Here is a 19,601-nt window from a genome sequence, read left to right as displayed (position 1 = left end):
CATTAAAAAAAAAGTTAATATCACTACTAGGCACCACTAAAATAGTTCACATATAGTCGCCTCAATATTCAGTTTTGTATGTTTTACCTTATAAATAATAATACTGTTAATATAAATTATGAATAATATGGTGATGAAGAGTAGGTAACTACCTACCTATATTAAGTTGTAGTTAACTTATAAATATAAATAACTTTTCATAGTGCAACTTATTAAAAGGTTTTTAATCATTCAACTAAATTATACTTCTATAATGCCAATACTTAATTATATTTAAAATATTTTACTCAGTATACAAATATAATATAAAATAGGTATTGCAATTTGCAATGCATTTATATAATTCTATCACATAAATGTGCATACTAAAAGATATTATAATTCACAATTAAAATGTATTACATGTTTCAAGTTGAATAATTAACATTTAATTAAATGTTTGTATTAATTTAGTTCTTGGCGTAAGTCATCACACTCGTCCTCTAGTATTTCCTGTAATAACAATTAAAATGCCATTAGAAGTTATATATATCTATTGTAATTTAATATTACTCACTTTAGGTATTTCCAAACAATTTCCCCATTCTTCAAGTGTGATCATGTGATCTGAATTTGCATCACATTTGTTTAAAAATGGAGCAATACAATGTTCTAAATACATAAGTGGTGCTCTAATTGGAAACAATTCGTGTCTCGATACCGCTCTAAAAAATGTAAATGTAAATATTTTATATATATTCACAAAATATTCAATCAATGTAATAAGAATGTAGATATTTAAATACTTAAATTAGTATTTTTTTTTCTCAAAAAGATTTTAGTATTTTACTTTAAAAATAATATATATAATACTCCGTATAATACAATACAATATTGAATAAAAACAAAATATTCTTACTCTTAGATATAAAATATAATAAAATATATTAAATGTTGTTTATTTTTTTAAATCGATTAAGATTTGTAAATTTTATAAGCATGGAAATTTAAATTTTACCATAGAACAATAAAAATAATCATAATTATTGTATCAAAATATTATACTCCCAATTTATATTTTAATGAAACAATAATAATATCAACTCTTTTTTGTATTTATTTGTCAATAAATTAATAATACGTTTTGTCATCTAACCTATCATGTGGATAACCATCTAAATCGCACCACTTCCAAACAGCAGCATTACTCCAAAGTTTTGTCATATTAGTTTCTGCATCATTCATCTTATTTTTAAAATGGGGGCTTAATTCTTCTCTATCTGCTAAGTCTTGCATAATGTGAAAAAGCCATTCCCTCATTCTCCTTGGGAAATCTTCCATTTCTGAGTCAGAACACGCCTAAGTATCCATAACAAATATATCATGAATAGTTAAATAGTCCTACTGGCTACTACTATTACAGTTTGTCGACATTATTAATTATTATAACTTACTGACAATTGTTTACAAGCTCCATAATATTCCACATGTAGGTGACTAAATTCTGGATTACTACATTTTTCTGATTTTTCTTCACAGTTGCAACGCATTCTGTGAATTTCACAATCAGAACCCCATGTTTGATTATAATTTGAACAAACCTAGAAATACAAGATTGAAAAAAAAAATCATTATAATGTTATGTTATTATGTTAATTTCACCTTTCTTCTATCCTCTGTTTCAACAGGACAATCTGAAATACAAACACATTCTGCTTCTCCATCTTCAGTCAACTTGCAAACACGTCCAGCACCACAGTGCTTTTTTTGACAAGGACCTAATGATTATCAAAAAAACATTCAAACAAATGTGTATCGGACGCAGATATATGCAATTATGGAAAGGCAAAAAAGTGTTGTTAGTAGCAAAATATACTAGAGTTGAACGTGAAAGGCTTGAACACCCTAATGTATCAGAAAAACAACTGCTGAACCAATTAAGTAACCAAGGTGCTAACTTGAAAACTATTTTGGAATCGCATAATGAACACTACAGTATTGTAAAAGAGGTGACTGCTGCCATTAACCGCTTGGATGTTGAATCGAAAATAATTAATCTCAAGGTAACTTTTAAATCAATGAAACAATATATATTAAAAAAAAATCATCCAAAAATATATATTTTAGATGATACAATTTTTTTATTTTTTAGGATATTAATACTGCAGCAGTATCTTGGGCTGATGTTCTGATTGCTATCGGTGGTGATGGAACGTTTCTGGTTATGTCCAGTTATGTTCAAAATAATCAAACACCAGTTGTTGGAATTAATTCTAATCCAAGTTCATCACTTGGTTATTTATGTTTACCAGATATTTGTTCCCGAAATATACAGAACACTTTTGATACATTAGAAAAACAAAATTTTTTTTTTATTGACAGAAGAAGAATTAGAGTTTCAATGAAAAGTACCAAAAGTAAGAATCTATAACATTTTAAAAAATAAATAAATTGTTCAATAATGTTTTGGAAGGTGGTGCTATAATTTCGAATTATTTCATTACTGCTCTGAAAAATATCAAAATTTTGAAATTTTCTCTAGAAAAAATGTAAATAAAAACATTATTTTTTACTTGCTTAAATTATAACATTGGACAAGTATTTTACCATCTGTTATTGTATTACATATTATTTTATGTGGAAATTTTACTCTACATTGGTGGACACTGGCAACAGGAATTGACTAGGAATAAACATCAGTGTTGGGGAAACAGAAAATTTAGTCCAAATATAATATCCCAAAGATTTTTTATTTTGTTTAACACTTTGTTAGGTATTTTTACCTTTTTTCTTATTATTCTTTGGTTACTGGATACAATTATTATTAAAAGTATTATTATTCATACAATTAGAATAACAACATACTTTTATTAAATCTTTCCATATTTATTCAAGCAGCCCAAATTTTTAGCAACTCCCATCCTAGCATAGTATCCCTGTCTGGCAATGTCTTCATTCAACATTTTTAAAAAATAAATAATAGTTATTAATCCTGAATTGTTTTTTTTTTTTTTACCATCATTAATTTAATATGGTACCTATATTGTAAATATATTATTTTCTCTCTTGACCTATAAATAATTCTTAAATGAGTAGAACATATTTGGTTTGGGATTGTACAGTTTCTGCTAGTGTGAAAAAACATAATTGAAAAGAATGAACATTATGTTTATTTTCATTGAATTATGACCTTTGATGAACTTTATAAATATGTACAATACTACAATTCATATAATATATAAAGATAAATATTATTTAAATTATTTAAAAATAATTTAATTTGCAATGTAAAAAATTTATTTAAATTTATCAGTATAAGAATCAGTGCCGTAACTAGCTTTATGTGCGCCCTTGGCAACCAATGTTATAAATTATTAATAATGAATTTTTAGTATTTATATGAAATAAAAATTGCGCCCCTAGCGCGATTATTTTAAACTGCGCCCTTGGCCACTGCCCACCTTGCCAATGCCTAGTTACGGCACTAATAAGAATATAAAAAGAAAGATGCAAATGCAATAACTTCTCTTCCTTAATAATTTTATTTATATATTTTTAGAAAAAATGGAACCACCATTAAATATGTATCAAGATTTTGTTAAAACTAGGCCAGATTCTCATTCATCACATGACATGTTGGCACTTAATGAGGTATTTATTGGTGATAAAATGCCAGGACGTACTTCTGAAATGGAGTGCAAATTTGATGGTAATATGCCCATAAAAATAAAATCATCAGGACTGTGTATAAGTACTGGAACTGGATCAAGTGCATGGAGTTATGCATTAAATAAAATTAGTGCTAATGAAATTAAAAAGATTTTAAGTCTCAAATTTTGTGAAGTATCAGAACAAGAATGCATAAAAATAGCTAATGAGTATAACAAAAATCTAGTTTATAGGCCAGATTTAGAATATTTACAGTACACTATAAGAGAACCAACAGGGAGATCTCTTTGGCAGTCAAATGATGAATTAATTAAGTCTGATAAAATAAAACAGGCTGAAGTAGAAACCCACTGTGAAGAAGGATGTATAATACTAGATGGATTTCTAATATATGTTTTTCCTAAAGGTACAAAAGCTATTTTAACTTCAAGACCTGAAGATTCAATTAAGTCAGTAATGATTAATGTAGACTAAAAAATAATTTTTATACAGTTTTAACTATTCTCAAGATTGTGATATTTTAATACAATTTTAATTATAAAAATAAAGAATAAAAATGTAATTAATATTAATTGTGACAAAAAAAAATATATTTTAAAAATATCATTGTACTAAACTTTTTTAAAAATATTTTATACAAATAGAATATCAGAGCCAAGAAAGTTATTTTGATTAAATTATTGTTATATACTTAATTATATTATTTATAGAATTAAGATGTTATGCATAGTAAATAAATATTTAGATAATTAATATGATTTAATTAAATTTTGTATACTAAGGATAAAAATGAACATAAAATTGTAATTATTCAAAAGTAAATTTTGCATTTAAATAAAACGCTAAGAATTCTATGTTCTAGAATTGTCCTATTTTTTTTTAATAAAAAAAAATTGTGTTTGAAGCTACAATTTTTTTAAATGTGCACTTATGAACTTTTTAGTAAAACTTTGGTAATAATTTCTTATTATCAATTGGATAATATGATAAAATAATAATAATAATAATAATATAATCGTTGGTATAAATTAAGCTTATATCCATAAATTATTTTAAATTATGGTTAGGTATGAATATTACAAAATATTGTTACAATTTACAGGTTAACATTATTACATCTATGAACTATGTATAGGTACTTTTATTATTGATTAACAATTTAAAATTTAAATATTAGATTATGATTTTTTTTTTTATGTCAGTACCATTGTACCAATAAAAAATAAACTACAACCAAGCAGTTTTCTACATTAATGTGATAGGTGCACTCAGTGGCGTGGTGAAAGACGTTTACCTAATGCAATTGCTTAGCCCTAGAACAAACATTCAAAATTTGTATACAGAAAATTATGCCTTTATGGTTGAGGGGGGGGGTCATTGTATAAATAATTTGCTCAGGGTTTGAAAGATGTTCGCCACGCCACTGGGTGCACTGTTAGGTATTTACTGTTTTAAATGATAATACAAATTACAATTATTTTTTATAACGTGTTTATACACAGATATCTTATATGCTACACAGCTACACTCCTCAATATGAGTAGCCTCCATGTTAGGAGAGAAAGGGTGATTGCAAAAATTCACTTAAAATATCACTGATCATAAGTTATTTTTGTTTTTAAAAACATAATAGATAAAAATAATTACTTTGTTGATTAGTCATTTCCAAAGGTTGAAGTTGATTAGCCTGAGATGATCCCTCATCAAATTTTCTATCGCCTTCCAAAGTCTTAACCAAAACATCTTCCATGACATTTTTTGGCAAATTATCAATTCTATTTCTCATCCACTTTTTAGTCTTCCTCTATTGACAATTAGTAAATAAAATAAGATATTAAGCCTAAACAATTTGAAAAAAGTTGTTCTAATTTAAGTGACAATTATCGTTGAACAAAATTTTAGGAATAAACTCATAAGAGGCAACTAATGTAATGAATAAAATAAATAGGTACTAGGTATAAATCAACTTAATGTTATGTGGCCACTAATAAAAACTTAACATAGACAATAGAAAAAAAAGGGGACTTGGCTTAGGTAAGCTAAACCCATTAAAAAATATGAAGTATAAGTAGGTACCTATAGGTATTTAAAAAATTCTCAGTTAGAGCCTGTCCGTTATCTTAAAAATTATTTACATTTTTGACACTGTGCATAGAACTAAATAGTACTGGGTTGATTATTTTAACGGTAAACATTCATTATACCAAAAAGAATCAACTTATTATTTTTTACAGCATTTTTTTTTTACAATTTAAGTTATAAAAAAAACAGGCTTAATATAACAAATAAGATTGTTTATAAGTATGAAGACATTTTTATTGATGTATCATACAAAATAATTTTTTTTTTAATTTATTCAATATTTTATGTAGGTTCCTATAAACAACTTTGAAAATTTGTCATGTTTAAAAACTTTTCACAAGATTAGCTATTTTTAGAATTTATTATTAAGACCTGAATATTATAATAAATAATAATACGCAGTGGCGGACTGAAGGGGTTAAGTTTGACGCAGCTGCGTCAACTTTTTAAAGGAGGTGGTACCCCCGTGTTAGTGACGTCGAATTACATGCTAACTTTTTATAAGTAAATAAACTACTATCTATATTCTATGTACTAGACTTATACAGCGTATTTTACGAATTTGGTATTGACGGTAGCCGTGTGGTATATATTTGAATATGAAATTGCGTCATTTAAAATTTAAGTTCAGTCCACCACTGATAATACGTACATACAAGGTTACTTTATTAGTTAATATTATTGTTAAAATATATTGTCGTTGTTATAATAAAAAAATACCAAAGTTGTAATAGGTAGGTACTATAGAAAATTTGATAAAAATATTTACAAATTTTTTTTTATCTTTTCAGCGTCAGCCAATAGTACAATTAGGTACCCACTTGAATTTCCAATAAAACTAATTGATGAATCATTAATAATGACAAATCGATGTGGCAATTCATGTCAAATGTAGGTACATTAAATAATTAAAAAAAGTACAAATATATTAAGCATGCATTCCTCAACTAAGAATAAAACTATAATTCATACTGGTTTTTCTTCTAATGCCAATGAACACTCGAAAAGAATAAACAATACCAACACCCGGATAACAAAATCCTTGAACTGAACCATGTTGACAGTTTAGTCCTAAAAAAATGAACATTTTTTTTAATTATTGCTACCAATTTCATTATTACTTAGATTTTTAAACAAATTATTAAAATATATTTTAATCAATAGCACATATATATTATGACATAACATTTAGATTGGTACTATGTCACTTTGTAGATTTGATCAGTTTATAATTGTAATTTATAATTTTGTGCTTACGGAACCATTAAAATTTCAGGGGGCTAACATTCTTGACATCGAAATGAGCGAAGGGGAGTTTCGATTCCAAACAATCAAAAAGTATTCCATGCATAATAATAACTTGTTTTTTCATTCAATATCAATAGATAAACCTATGATTTATGAAAATAACTAAATATAGGTTCCTACATAGGCTATAACACTATAACTATAAGGACACTAGGCCATGGGTAGAACTATAATCCAATACCCGAAGTGTGCTTAAAATATTAAATTTCGGTCTCAGACTCTCAGTAGAAAATACTGAGCCGTCCCTAATCATGGAAGTTATTTTTTATTTAAATCGGAAAACAAAGGATGTAGGTAAGTTGCTATGATTAATCTTCTGTAACAGGAAAAAGTCCTTTGTGATCATTGGAAAATTAAGCGAAAATTGGTATAATTTTCATTTTATGTCACAAATATATTAGAGAGATTTATTTGGTATAGGTTATATAGGTACATAATATGTATTAGTATATTATGTTATACTTATACCTACATTTTACATTTTTGAGTACTTTCTCAGTGAAATTTATATAAAACTATTTTTTTTTCAACATATTTTTCGTGTGGTCCGCATAAGTGCTAGGTATTATATTTAATATTTTTGATCCCGTTACTAATTCACGTTTGACATGCATGTTCTACAAAATTACATCGCTGTATAGATGCATAATATACATTTTATTAGACATGGTGTCAACCATGATTAATATGTTGGCAGTTATATAGGCTATTATTAAAATCATAATTCATAATTCTGGTTATCACGTTACAAATCTTTAGCAACTTAAATTTTTGATCACACTTCAACCCATTAGTCATTACTATTTGGATTAGCATTGTAAATATATCTATAAAGAGGTACTTCATCAAGTATGCTCACCCCCAGTTTTCTCTTTTAATAATAATGACTATTAATATCCCGATTTATGAAATTTTTAATTAGATAATTACTAAAAGGTACCTAATTACTATTAGTATTTAAAAATCTATGGGTCATCCCACACGCCGCTCAAGTACAATTCCCGCGCGTTGTAGACGCGCTCGCGTCTGCGATACAGAAAAATGTCCGCTGGTTTGGAATCAAGACGCCCGCTAAGCTTTCGAAAAGTGCAAACAAGCTGTAGCAGACGCGGTAACACTCGTTCATCCGAGACATGACACACCGTTGAGATTGAGCACCGACACTTCTAGCACGGCGACAGGAGCGGTCCTGGAACAATGTACGGACGGTATATGGCAACCGTTAGGATTTTTCTCTCGTAAATTATTGTCGTCCGCGCAAACCCGCTACAGCACCTATGACCGGGAACTGCTCACGGCCTATTAAGCTGTCAAACATTTCCTTCAAACTATCGAGGGCAGGACGACCGCCCTTCGTACCGATCACAAACCTTTGTTGTATACAATGTACATGTTTACAACAACAACAGGTAAACATAGCGATAGACAGTCACGCCAGGATAAACTTTTTGGCCGAGTTCGTTCACGCTGTTGAGCACATCAACGGTACCCGCGCTGTCCATATTGGAGGTCGTATGCAACAACACTACGCTTCCCAATTTAAGGCAGTCGCAGCCGATCAAACACTCGATTCGGATTTACAAAGATTATTAGACGGTTCCGTTCCTTCTTCGTGTTGTTTGATACCTCAGAAAACCGAACATGGCTAGCCTAGGTCTATGTCGACACCGCGTACGATATAGTCCGCCCATATACTTGCCAGCCATACATCGACGCAACATTGTCACCGCACTCCACAGTCAGGCGCATCCAGGTATCAACGTGACCTAACCTAATCTAACCGACTAGTCGGTATTGTTGGCCAGGTATGTGACGAAAAATCCGAGCTTAGACAAGGTGTTGTCTAAACTGCCAAAGAAGTAAGGAGCACACTGCACAGACGCACCATTTTTCCGATCGCCCCTTTCGCACCGCCAGACCTCCGATTCTGGCATATTTACATTGATTTGGTCGGTTCGCTACCTCCGTCACGCGATTACCAGAATATTTTGATGTGCGTTGACCAGTTCACTCGTTGGCCAGAAACTTGGCCAATAAAAAATATTTCCGCCCAACTCCTCGTGACGCAGTGGATTGCCAGGTTTGGAGTTCCCGATTTGATTACCACCAGACCTAACCTAACCGACCAGGATAGGCAATTTGAATCAGACTTGTTCGGCCAGCTGATGACGTCGTTTGGGATTCAACGCCTTCGAAGTTCACCGTATCACGCCCAGGCTAACGGGTTGGTAGAGAAGTTTCACCGTCCATTGAAGACCGCACTTACAGCTTACGATTCTCCGCAATGGATACTACGGTTACCCATCATCCTTCTCGCCTTTCGTAATTTGGTCAAACCGGAGCTTGGGTTTTCGCCCGTGGAACTTATTTACGGTACAACACTACTGTTGCCCGGTGAGTTTTTCCACATTTCTACACCCTCGATTAAGGAACCCTTCGAACTACTCAAATCGGAGCGATCACAAATGCAGTCCTACATATAAGCAACGCTTGGCACGAACCACGAACGTCCATCAGTTTTCGTTCCTCGCCAGCTGTTGTCTTTCAGCCATGTGTTCGTGCGCGTCGATGCCAAACGCCCTCCACTGGCTCCACTTCAATCTCGCTATGACGGACCTTACGCCGTTCTGTACCGCCGAGAGAAGGTGTTCAAGGTTCAAACGCAGTTGAAGCAGCAGTGGATTTCCGTGGATCGTTTAAAGCCTGCGTTCATCCTCAACGACAACCCACCCGCGACCACACCTACGCGGTTAGCGAAGTAGCCCAATCACCATCATCCCAAAAGAAACACGTTCGCTTTCATTTCATTGGGGGGGGAGTAATGTGGTGACTTTCACCCCACAATTCCTGTAGCAACGTTTACTATGGTCACCTACTGTCGCGGCTTTTTGGTCACCCTCACGCGCAGCCGTCAACCAGTCTAGCTCAGAGCACGCTCTATGCTTCGCACGGTCGTATTGTTGTTTGCCACGGAATTTCGTCAATACATGTATTTTGTCCATTTACAAAATTAATAACCTATTCATGTACTAGTTAACGTTGCAATTATTTCTCATCTTGTGATTTCTTACATGATAAAATAATTAGTCTTTTGTCAGTAATTTTAGCTGTTGGTTGTCTAATTAGTTTTGGTCCCTAACCTGGCTAACTTCAACCTTCCTTAACACACCACTCTTTAATTGCCGCAACACAATAGTTAACAGTGGCGTTATTACGGGGGGGGGGGATTTGGGTGTAGTATCCCCCCATGACCTTTTTTTTAAGATTGATTAACTACATATCTTTATCTAATAATATTATTATTTTTTTTTTTATATAAATGTAATGTATTGAAATCAAATACCTCGGCGAATTAATATTATTATAAATAGCCTATATTTTATACTTTATAGAAATAATACAAAAAAAACAAATCCTTTATGCTAGTTGTACATAAATACTTCGTACCTAGTTCGTTTTAAATGCAGCCACGCAAGTTTATAAGTATCACTATTGCAATATGAATATGTTGTGTGTAAGTTTTGAGTTTGTTTATGCATTGTGTAGTGGTACAAAAATAAACCACCGAGCAGTAAAGTATTATTTTATCGTGGATCGACGACGATCGAAAGACTATTGTCATATCTGTCCTATCTTATCCTATCCTAATATTTTTCCGTAGTGCTATTGAACTAAAAATAACTTATCGATTTGTACACTTAATCGGAATTTATTCCATGCCTCATGTGTACATATTATATTACTCTGAATTCTGAAAGGTGCTTATAATAAATACTTTTTATTTTTTTTTATGAGAGGGGGGTATAGCTGTATAGGTAAAATGTTAAAATATTTTATCCCCCCCCCCCCCACAAACATGGCCAAATTACGCCACTGATAGTTAAGACTTAAGAGGACCTCGATGAACCCACTGTTATATCCATCGTACACACGTACGATACCAAATTTTTGTTCTCCAAATTCAATATAGTGTGGTATTAGTTTTGGTATTAAGAGTGAATTGACCTATTATAAAATTGAAATTGAAAGGTAAGAATATTAACTAGAACTCCACATAGGATTCTATTATTATTATTTTTAAGTAAGTTATGAGCATTTAAAAATTTAATTTACTTTGAAGTTGGTGACGAAAATGTGTTATGTAGTTGTACGTCCGTAAGAAGGAAACAACACATAAAGGTGGGACGTTCTTTTAATAAGCAGATTAGTTTTTTGGATGAATCAAAATTTGAAGGAGTAGGTTATTATTGCGTTACTAAAATGAATAAAATGTATGATGATACTGTATTACATATCTACTCTGAGAATACTAGTCCTTAAAAATTGTTTTTACAAAAGTGAAATGGGTGTAATAACGTAATATTATAATAATTGTAATTATCATCTTTAGTATTTATTATAGGTATCTATATATTATAGCCTATAAGTACTCCGATGATTTTTCCAATTTTTCATAAGATGTTGATGGATTAATAATATAATTACTATAATATTTTCAAATTGTTTTTGTAAATTTAGAATCACATCAAATAAATAATTAGCATACATGGCTGGGATGCTTCCGAATTTCAAATGGCTCAGCCCCTCCCCCCCCAAAAAATTATTTTTGTATACAACCATATACAATGAACTTTTTACAAATAATATAAATGGTGTAGCGTGTTGGCTAAACAATGCTTTAGATAATAGGTATTATATAGGTAATAATGGTCCTATATGGTCCATCTCCCAAAAAATTCAATGAAATGTCCACCCATGAATATTTTCGTAAGATAATCATTAATAGATTAATTATATTGCTCATATTCATATATAATATATTTTTAAATGCTTATATAATAATTTAGTAACTCATTGTTTATGTAAATGAGCACTGCAATTGCTTCAATTAAAACCCTAAGAGCAGTGGCGCCGAGTACGCACTTAAGGTGGTGCATTTGAACCACCTAAAATTATGGGTGGGTGGGTGGGTGGGTGGGTTGTGTGGGTCTTGGGTAGGTAAGTAAAAATATTGAACCAAGATAGTTAATTCTTTTACTATACTAAGTATAAAGTATTTAAGTAGGTACTAGGCACTTAACTACTTAAGCGTTAAGCAGTTACCAGTTACAACATATTACCTGTTTACCTGTAACCTAGGTAGGTATAAGGTATTGCATTATTATATTATTATTATAACACTTACGTTAGCGTATGGATAGTTATGGATAAAATATTAAAGTATGTGGCCAAAATATTGACTCATGATTCATGGACTCTATTAGTCTATATAGTCTGATAATTCAATACTGAATACTTCATAGTTTGATTGAACATTATGTAGGTATTGTGGGATTATTTATTGACTATCGTTGGTCAAAAATCGAAATCGGGCAAAAATCTTAAATTATCTTTAAATCCAATAACACCGTCCAGTCGCACCACCATGTTATTAGCACGTAGGTATACACTATAGTACTATACAGTATACCGTATAAATGTATAATATGGCGTATACAATATTATTGTATGTGTCATGAGACGACGACGACGCAATAATATAAAAATGACAAGATATTTTTAGACTGCGATAAAACTGATAAATGTGTCGCGGTCGTTATCGCAACGACCGCGGCGTCTCTATCGACGTCCGCGAGATCGCGACCGACAACCGGTCTGGCCGCCGCCTGCGGCACGGCCGCCGGCCCGGCCAGCGGCGGTGACGCCGGCGACAGCTTTAGCCGGACCGCCGTCAACGTCGTACGCAGTGACAATATTTATATATGTATATATTACGATTCGGATAATAAACGTGTGTGTCTAAATAATACGTTGTAGTATTATTTATTTAAGATCCAAACCGTTCCTACACCTACAAATGCATACCTAATAATAATATTATTATTGTGGTTATTCCGTATTCGTATCAATATGCGGGCTACGGCTTACGACCTACGACTAATCATAAATCGAAAATTTATACCAACACGGATTACAGTGTATATTGAACATTGTTATTTGTTCATATTTTGTGCAGTTGCCAGTTGGTAATTACTGATGTCCTTATTAGTTATTTTTATTTGTGTACTGTGAAATGTGAAGTGTTGTACCTATTTACAAATTAATGATACATTTTTTCCTACTTGAATTTAAAAGTTTGATTTTATTTATACATTTTTGAATATTGCTCTACCTTAGTAGCGACTACCTTCTATATAGATACTACATTACAATATTTTATATTCATAATTTACTTTTATAACTTCTTGTTTATATAAAAAACTTAATATGTCGGAAAAGTGTATGTGCGTTTGTGGAAAAAAACGAGAGCAGCTAAATATCACTAACTGGAAAAGACATTTAGACAACTGTAAAGTACGAAAAACCAAAATTTCTTCTCGTTCAATATCTTCATTTTTTCCTACACCGATTACAGTTCAAGTGAATACAGGAACAAATTATTCTTATTCTATTGGTAAGTACCTACTAAGTTTAACTTGGATACATAGTTTTTGAATTTAAACCAATTTATAATATAAATCTATAATATAAAATAACTCAAATTCTTTAAAAGAAACTGGTAGATACAAAAAATTATTCAATACTGTTTCCTTAATCCTTAATATATTTATACAAACAAATAACAATAATTAAAAATTAAATAAGTAATACTAGATTTTTTTAAAAATAATAAGTTTATTTTGTTTAAATGTATTATAGTATTCACTGATGGTCCAAGTTCCAGTGTTAATTGTAATGAGTCAGTAGAACAGATTATGTCTAAGTCGAGTTCTTTAAAAGAAACTGGTAGGTACAAACATTTATTCAATACTGTTTCCTTAATCCTTAATATATATAAACAAATAACAATTATTGAAAATGAAAAAAGTAACTAGATTTTTAAAAAAATAATAAGTTTATTTTGTTTAAATGTATTATAGTATTCACTGATGATCCAAGTTCCAGTGTTAATTGTAATGAGCCAGTAGAACAGATTATATCCAACTCCAGTTGTTTAAATGAAACTGGTAGGTACAAATATTTAAATTAATACTGTTTCTTTGATAAATACAAACGAATAACAATTATAGAAAATTAAATAAGTAATACTAGATTTTTTTAAAAATAATAAGTTTATTTTGTTTAAATGTATTATAGTATTCACTGATGGTCCAAGTTCCAGTGTTAATTGTAATGAGTCAGTAGAACAGATTATGTCTAAGTCGAGTTGTTTAAATGAAACTGGTAGGTACAAACAATTATTCAATACTGTTTCTTTGATAAATACAAACGAATAACAATTATAGAAAATTAAATAAGTAATACTAGATTTTTTAAAAAATAATAAGTTTATTTTGTTTATATGTATTATAGTATTCACTGATGATCCAAGTTCCAGTGTTAATTGTAATGAGCCAGTAGAACAGATTATGTCTAAGTCGAGTTGTTTAAATGAAACTGGTAGGTACAAATGTTTATATTAATATTATTTTAATTGTAACAAAACAACTTTAAATATCTATTTTTTTAATGTATTACCCTATTACAGAACGGCCAAACATTTTATCATATGATCCAAAGTTGTTTACTTTGGTAAAGAATTTATCAATTGAAGAAAAAATGTCTTTAATTCGCAAACCATTTCAGCCTGAGAAGCATGAACTTCCTGGTGGAAATTTTCCTCAAGAGCATGGACATCGTTTTAATAGTAACCAGTATTATAAATCTTTGCCAAATGGTAGTCGCCTTTGGAGAGATTGGTTGAGCTATTCTCTGAGTAGTAAACGATTTTATTGTTTACACTGCATGTTCTTTGGGAAAAATGCTCAAAAATCTTGGACCTTTGATGGATTTCATGCGTGGCAACGTCTTACGGATATAAGTGTACATGAAAAAACAGAAGTTCATATCAATGCTTCAATTGTTGTGAAAATGAAATGTTCATCAATGGCTGTTCTTCCACAAATGTATGCAAGTAAAAGAAATCAAGTAGCAGAAAATCGTGAAATAGTTCATATTTTAATTGATATAACACTGTTTCTTGGACAACATTCTTTACCATTTCGGGGTCATCGAGAAGGGTGGTCTGAGCAAATAAAAGGCAATTTTAAAGACTTGGTAAAACTTTTATGTAAATTTTCTCCTAGCTTGGCTGTTTATATGGACCGTCTTCAAATACATGGAAGAAACAGTAGCCAAAATTTGGGAACACTTCTTCACGTATTTAAGGTTGTTACTAATTTATTTATTTACATTCCCTATTTAGACCTAAATATTTTTGCTGGATAAGAGCAAAAAATAAATTATATAATATAGTAACTCTAAATTATTGTAATTTATAGGTATGTCATACTTCCGGATTACAGAGCATTTTCCCGACCTTATACATGGCTCTTCAAATCGCATGTACACTACCAGTGTCTAGCACAACACCAGAGCGGACGTTCTCTAAATTAAAAATCGTTAAAAACCGATTGAGGACAACAATTAGTCAGGACCGCTTGGAGCAGTTAATGATTATTTCTTGCGAATCTGATATTGATATAGATCATAATCAAGTTGTAGATGAGTTTGCCAGTACTACATCTGTATTATCAAAACATCTAACCTAATGTTTGGTATTATGGTACCTACCGGTATATTTTTTATTTTTTATTTTATGAATAAAAATCTCTAAATGTTTTCATATTTATGTACCTATTAAGGTTTATACTTATATAATAAATAATAGATTGATAAGAATTAAGAGGTAAAATATATTTATCATCCTATAAATGTATGCTAATAATATGGTATCAAAATGTTTGTAAATACTAAACAGTAAGGTTTATTGAATTAGATAAATTCATTTAATTTCATAAATACAGTTGTTTGATAAGTAAAGTGTATGTGATTCGCGAGCGAAGCGAGCGGTTTTGTGTGGTTTAGTTTTGTGGGTGGGTGGGTGGTCTTTGGGGAGAGTTGAACCACCTTTTTTTAATGAACTCGGCGCCACTGCCTAAGAGTAATAACAATTCAGTAATTATCGTTTATTATCATTAACATTAATAGTTGGGTATTTAATCATATTTAATTGGGTTAATTCATTTCACAATATTTTTTTCCTTATGAAAAAATACTCTGACAACGCGATTTAATTAGAATCCAAGTCATCAAAACTAATAATACCTACATTATAACTCATAATGGAGTTAACATGATGATATGTATCATTATTGTCCATTCAAAAATGATTTCAAATATTATTAAATTCAGCAAGATGTATGAAGGTAGGTTATACAAAAAAATTTCTATTTTATTACCATAGTTACCTATACTATTTATGTAATAATTTATTTAATATCCCGCAGAAATGTTTAGGTACCTACATACATACCTATTGAACTTCGAAATTACTATTACAATAAAACTCGATATCCTAAGACCTAGAAACGACATAAAGTACCTACATTTTAGACAATATTATTATCATTATTATGTAAATGCATGCACCTATAATAAAACCAGTTATTACTTATTTATCATTGTATTTGTTTACGTAATACACCTATGATACCCGATATTAAGCCAACTATCGATTAACTATGTATTAATCATAAAGGTTTTAAACATGTTTTTATATTCCATAATTTATTTTGCTAAAATGTTGTTATTTAAATATTATAATTATTACCTGCTATTATTTAATAATGTCGTACCTATAGTTATTCATTTCTATTACGAAATTATTAAAATGAAAACAGTTCTATAATACAGACGTTTCTACCCATATTGGCCACATTATATATATATATATATATTCGAATACCTACCTACTATTATAAATAATCTGTGCCGGACATAATATGTTTTTTTTCTATATTCATAATTATTACTTTTTTCACCAGAACATTATATATTTTTTATCTTAAAAATGTTAGATAATAATATTTATCTATGTGACCCCATACCGGAAAAAGTTATCTGTAGCATTTTTATCGGAATTTAGACTTAATATGCTGTTAGGTAGTTGGATATAATATAAACAGAATAATAATAATATTGAATAATATAATATATCAGACACATCGATATGAAGCTTCTTCATAGTTAACAATAATATGTATAATGTAATATAATGGTATTAATATATTTTATTTATTACTTCCTAATATTTTACTCGACAAATTAGGTATATATTGTAATAAATCATATTATATAGACATTTTTTTTGAATAGTGTGTCATTGTATCAATATTATATATTATATTGTGTATTGTGTTTTCTTGTATTATAACGTGGTGGTCCACTGTTTAGGTATCCAAATAAATAAAAAAATAGAAGCACAAATTAAAAACACGGGTACGGGTGGCAGTACCTATTGTGATAAACAGTAAAAATGTGTTTCATGATACAAAGAACTCAAAAGTCAAATTAAACATTTTATTTTGCTAAAATCTGTCTAATTTTATGAAATTATATTTTTGTCAATCGAATTATCATGTAAATTATAAATCTATAGATTAAGTAAATAGGCCGATGATTACGCTGATACAACGCCGCACAATTACAGCAATAATATATAGGTAGGTATAAATGGTATAATATAGTATATACTAATACTATTACGATAATTTTGTATTAGGTATCTGCTGATTTTGATGGGGTTTTTTTTTGTCAATTTCTACTGTAAGATTTCCTGTTTTTGCATATTTTGCATATGACTATTCGAGTGAATTAGAAAAAGTTTATAAACACATTGCGTTTCATCACTTTTATCGCCTTTATTACCTAACTTATTGTTAATGATATAAAATATAACGAAATATCGTTTTTTACTATTGGTTTTTTTATTAACTATTTTAGAACTTTAAATGTATTCGATATTTATTATATTATTATTATATTATATTATATTATTATTATATTATATTATATTATTTATTAATACTATGAAATTACTTAATTTTACAACGTTGCAGCATACAATTTCATGCGCAATCGTGTTTATTTTTTTTTCTTAAATCTACTTTTAACCCATTTACAAACATATGCAATCGTGTTGCCAAAAAGGATAAACGTATGCAATCGTGTTCAACCCGTTCCCACCTAGTTATTTTCTGGTAAAAAAAATAAATTAAAAAGTTATGTATTAACTATATATATAAAAATTAGAAACTAAATTTATAACCCACAACATAATAAAGCGCTTTTTTATTCGGTATCTCAGATACATTTGGCTGTCTGTAGTCTGTTTATTTGGGAAAGGTTTTGAAATGAATTATCCGATTTTTACGGATTTTTCACAGGCAGGCCCAAATTGAAGCGGCGTGCTTACTGAGAAAATATCAGTAGGCCGCTAAAAAAAAGGCCAATCGTAAGTGTTTAGGCAATTATTTTCTACTACAAATTTAAATACGTTTATTTACCTCGGTACGCTGCGTATAAAATCTAGGTCAATTTAGAAATATTCATTTAAAAATGGGCCTTTTAGGCTGATTAAAAAACTAAAATTCGGTGGACCGCTACTTTGTCTATCCAGCGCTGTTTGCAGATACCTATACTTTCATAACATATTTAAACCGAAACAAAACGGAAAACGATTGATGGATAGATTAAGAAAAAAAAAAATTAGAAACCAACCGGAGTTGAGAATTATATATAATATTTATTTTGTGTGATAAAATTATACCTAATTAAAATATTAATAGCCAATAAGGTAAAAATAAATATCCATGACTAAAAAAATGTATCCTAATTCTGTACATAATAAACTTATTTAGTTAATTTCAATTTATGATTAAAAGTGATAAATATTTCAATATTATAATTATATAATATTATTCAGGTAGGTAAAATATATAGGTAATAATGGTTTACGGATAACAAAAATAATAAAATAAACCTATAATTTATAATCGTATTATAAATATTAAAAAAAAATATTTCCTAAAAATGATAATAACTTACTTTTTGTATTAGACTTAGATCGATTAGTAGTTACTGCAATCCAACCAAATAATTTATTTCATAAGAGCGCATAAATACATATCATACTCACTATCCACAATGAACTATAGTCAGAAACGGAAGTGTGTTTCATCCGTTTGTACATTATATTCACATTACATTGATAAATGCCAAATGGTATATATATATACATTGTTGAACTTCAGCTCTCTCTGTTGATCACTAATTGTAAACGATTATATTGTAAACTTAGACATGGAAAGCAACGAACAACAATAATTATTATTCAAATTACCAATAAATATGTAAAATAATAATTAATAACATTTAAAAAGTAAAGTATTATAGGTTTAGTATTATATAAAGCACGATAATAATCACGTTTTATTCGTAACAGCAATATCGTAAGCCATAACGATTACTTTCAAGCAATTAGTTATATATTAAAACTATATAATATAAATAGTAAAGTTGTTGTTTTTTTTTTTAAATGAATTACCTAACTATTTTTTTTTCAGTGATATAAAATCAATGTATCTAAACAAAACCCAATTCTAATTGAAGACGGTCTATGAGCCCATTATATTTAAATTACTTAAAGTATTTAAGATATTAGAAATATTTAAAGTATATTT

The 19,601-nt window shown here is 29.6% G+C and overlaps 3 protein-coding genes across 3 annotated transcripts; 2 read left to right on the top strand and 1 right to left on the bottom strand.

The window, feature by feature from the left end:
* Positions 1–209: 209 nt before the first annotated feature.
* On the bottom strand, positions 210–19,124 carry SPARC (secreted protein, acidic, cysteine-rich). The gene is made up of 8 exons (XM_089224751.1): positions 18,967–19,124; positions 6,703–6,801; positions 5,296–5,452; positions 1,642–1,757; positions 1,434–1,580; positions 1,136–1,338; positions 557–704; positions 210–492 (listed from the first exon to the last, which is right to left on the bottom strand). Exons 2-8 carry the CDS (start codon positions 6,784–6,786, stop codon positions 445–447), a joined length of 903 nt encoding a protein of 300 aa, XP_089080877.1. The 5' UTR covers positions 6,787–6,801; positions 18,967–19,124; the 3' UTR covers positions 210–444.
* Positions 1,757–4,307, top strand: Nadk2 (NAD kinase 2, mitochondrial). The gene is made up of 3 exons (XM_015520504.2): positions 1,757–2,042; positions 2,132–2,396; positions 3,539–4,307. Exons 1-3 carry the CDS (start codon positions 1,761–1,763, stop codon positions 4,120–4,122), a joined length of 1,131 nt encoding a protein of 376 aa, XP_015375990.1. The 5' UTR covers positions 1,757–1,760; the 3' UTR covers positions 4,123–4,307.
* On the top strand, positions 12,640–15,759 carry LOC149057394 (uncharacterized). The gene is made up of 7 exons (XM_089224302.1): positions 12,640–13,492; positions 13,738–13,824; positions 13,959–14,045; positions 14,176–14,262; positions 14,392–14,478; positions 14,567–15,246; positions 15,360–15,759. Exons 1-7 carry the CDS (start codon positions 13,306–13,308, stop codon positions 15,627–15,629), a joined length of 1,485 nt encoding a protein of 494 aa, XP_089080428.1. The 5' UTR covers positions 12,640–13,305; the 3' UTR covers positions 15,630–15,759.
* Positions 19,125–19,601: the final 477 nt, after the last annotated feature.

Source organism: Diuraphis noxia, unplaced genomic scaffold (genome assembly GCF_037042655.1).
Source record: "Diuraphis noxia isolate RWA-SAM2 unplaced genomic scaffold, SU_Dnox_SAM2 contig0003, whole genome shotgun sequence".
Classification (NCBI taxonomy): domain Eukaryota; kingdom Metazoa; phylum Arthropoda; class Insecta; order Hemiptera; family Aphididae; genus Diuraphis; species Diuraphis noxia.
This window is presented reverse-complemented; position numbering and strand designations above follow the sequence as displayed.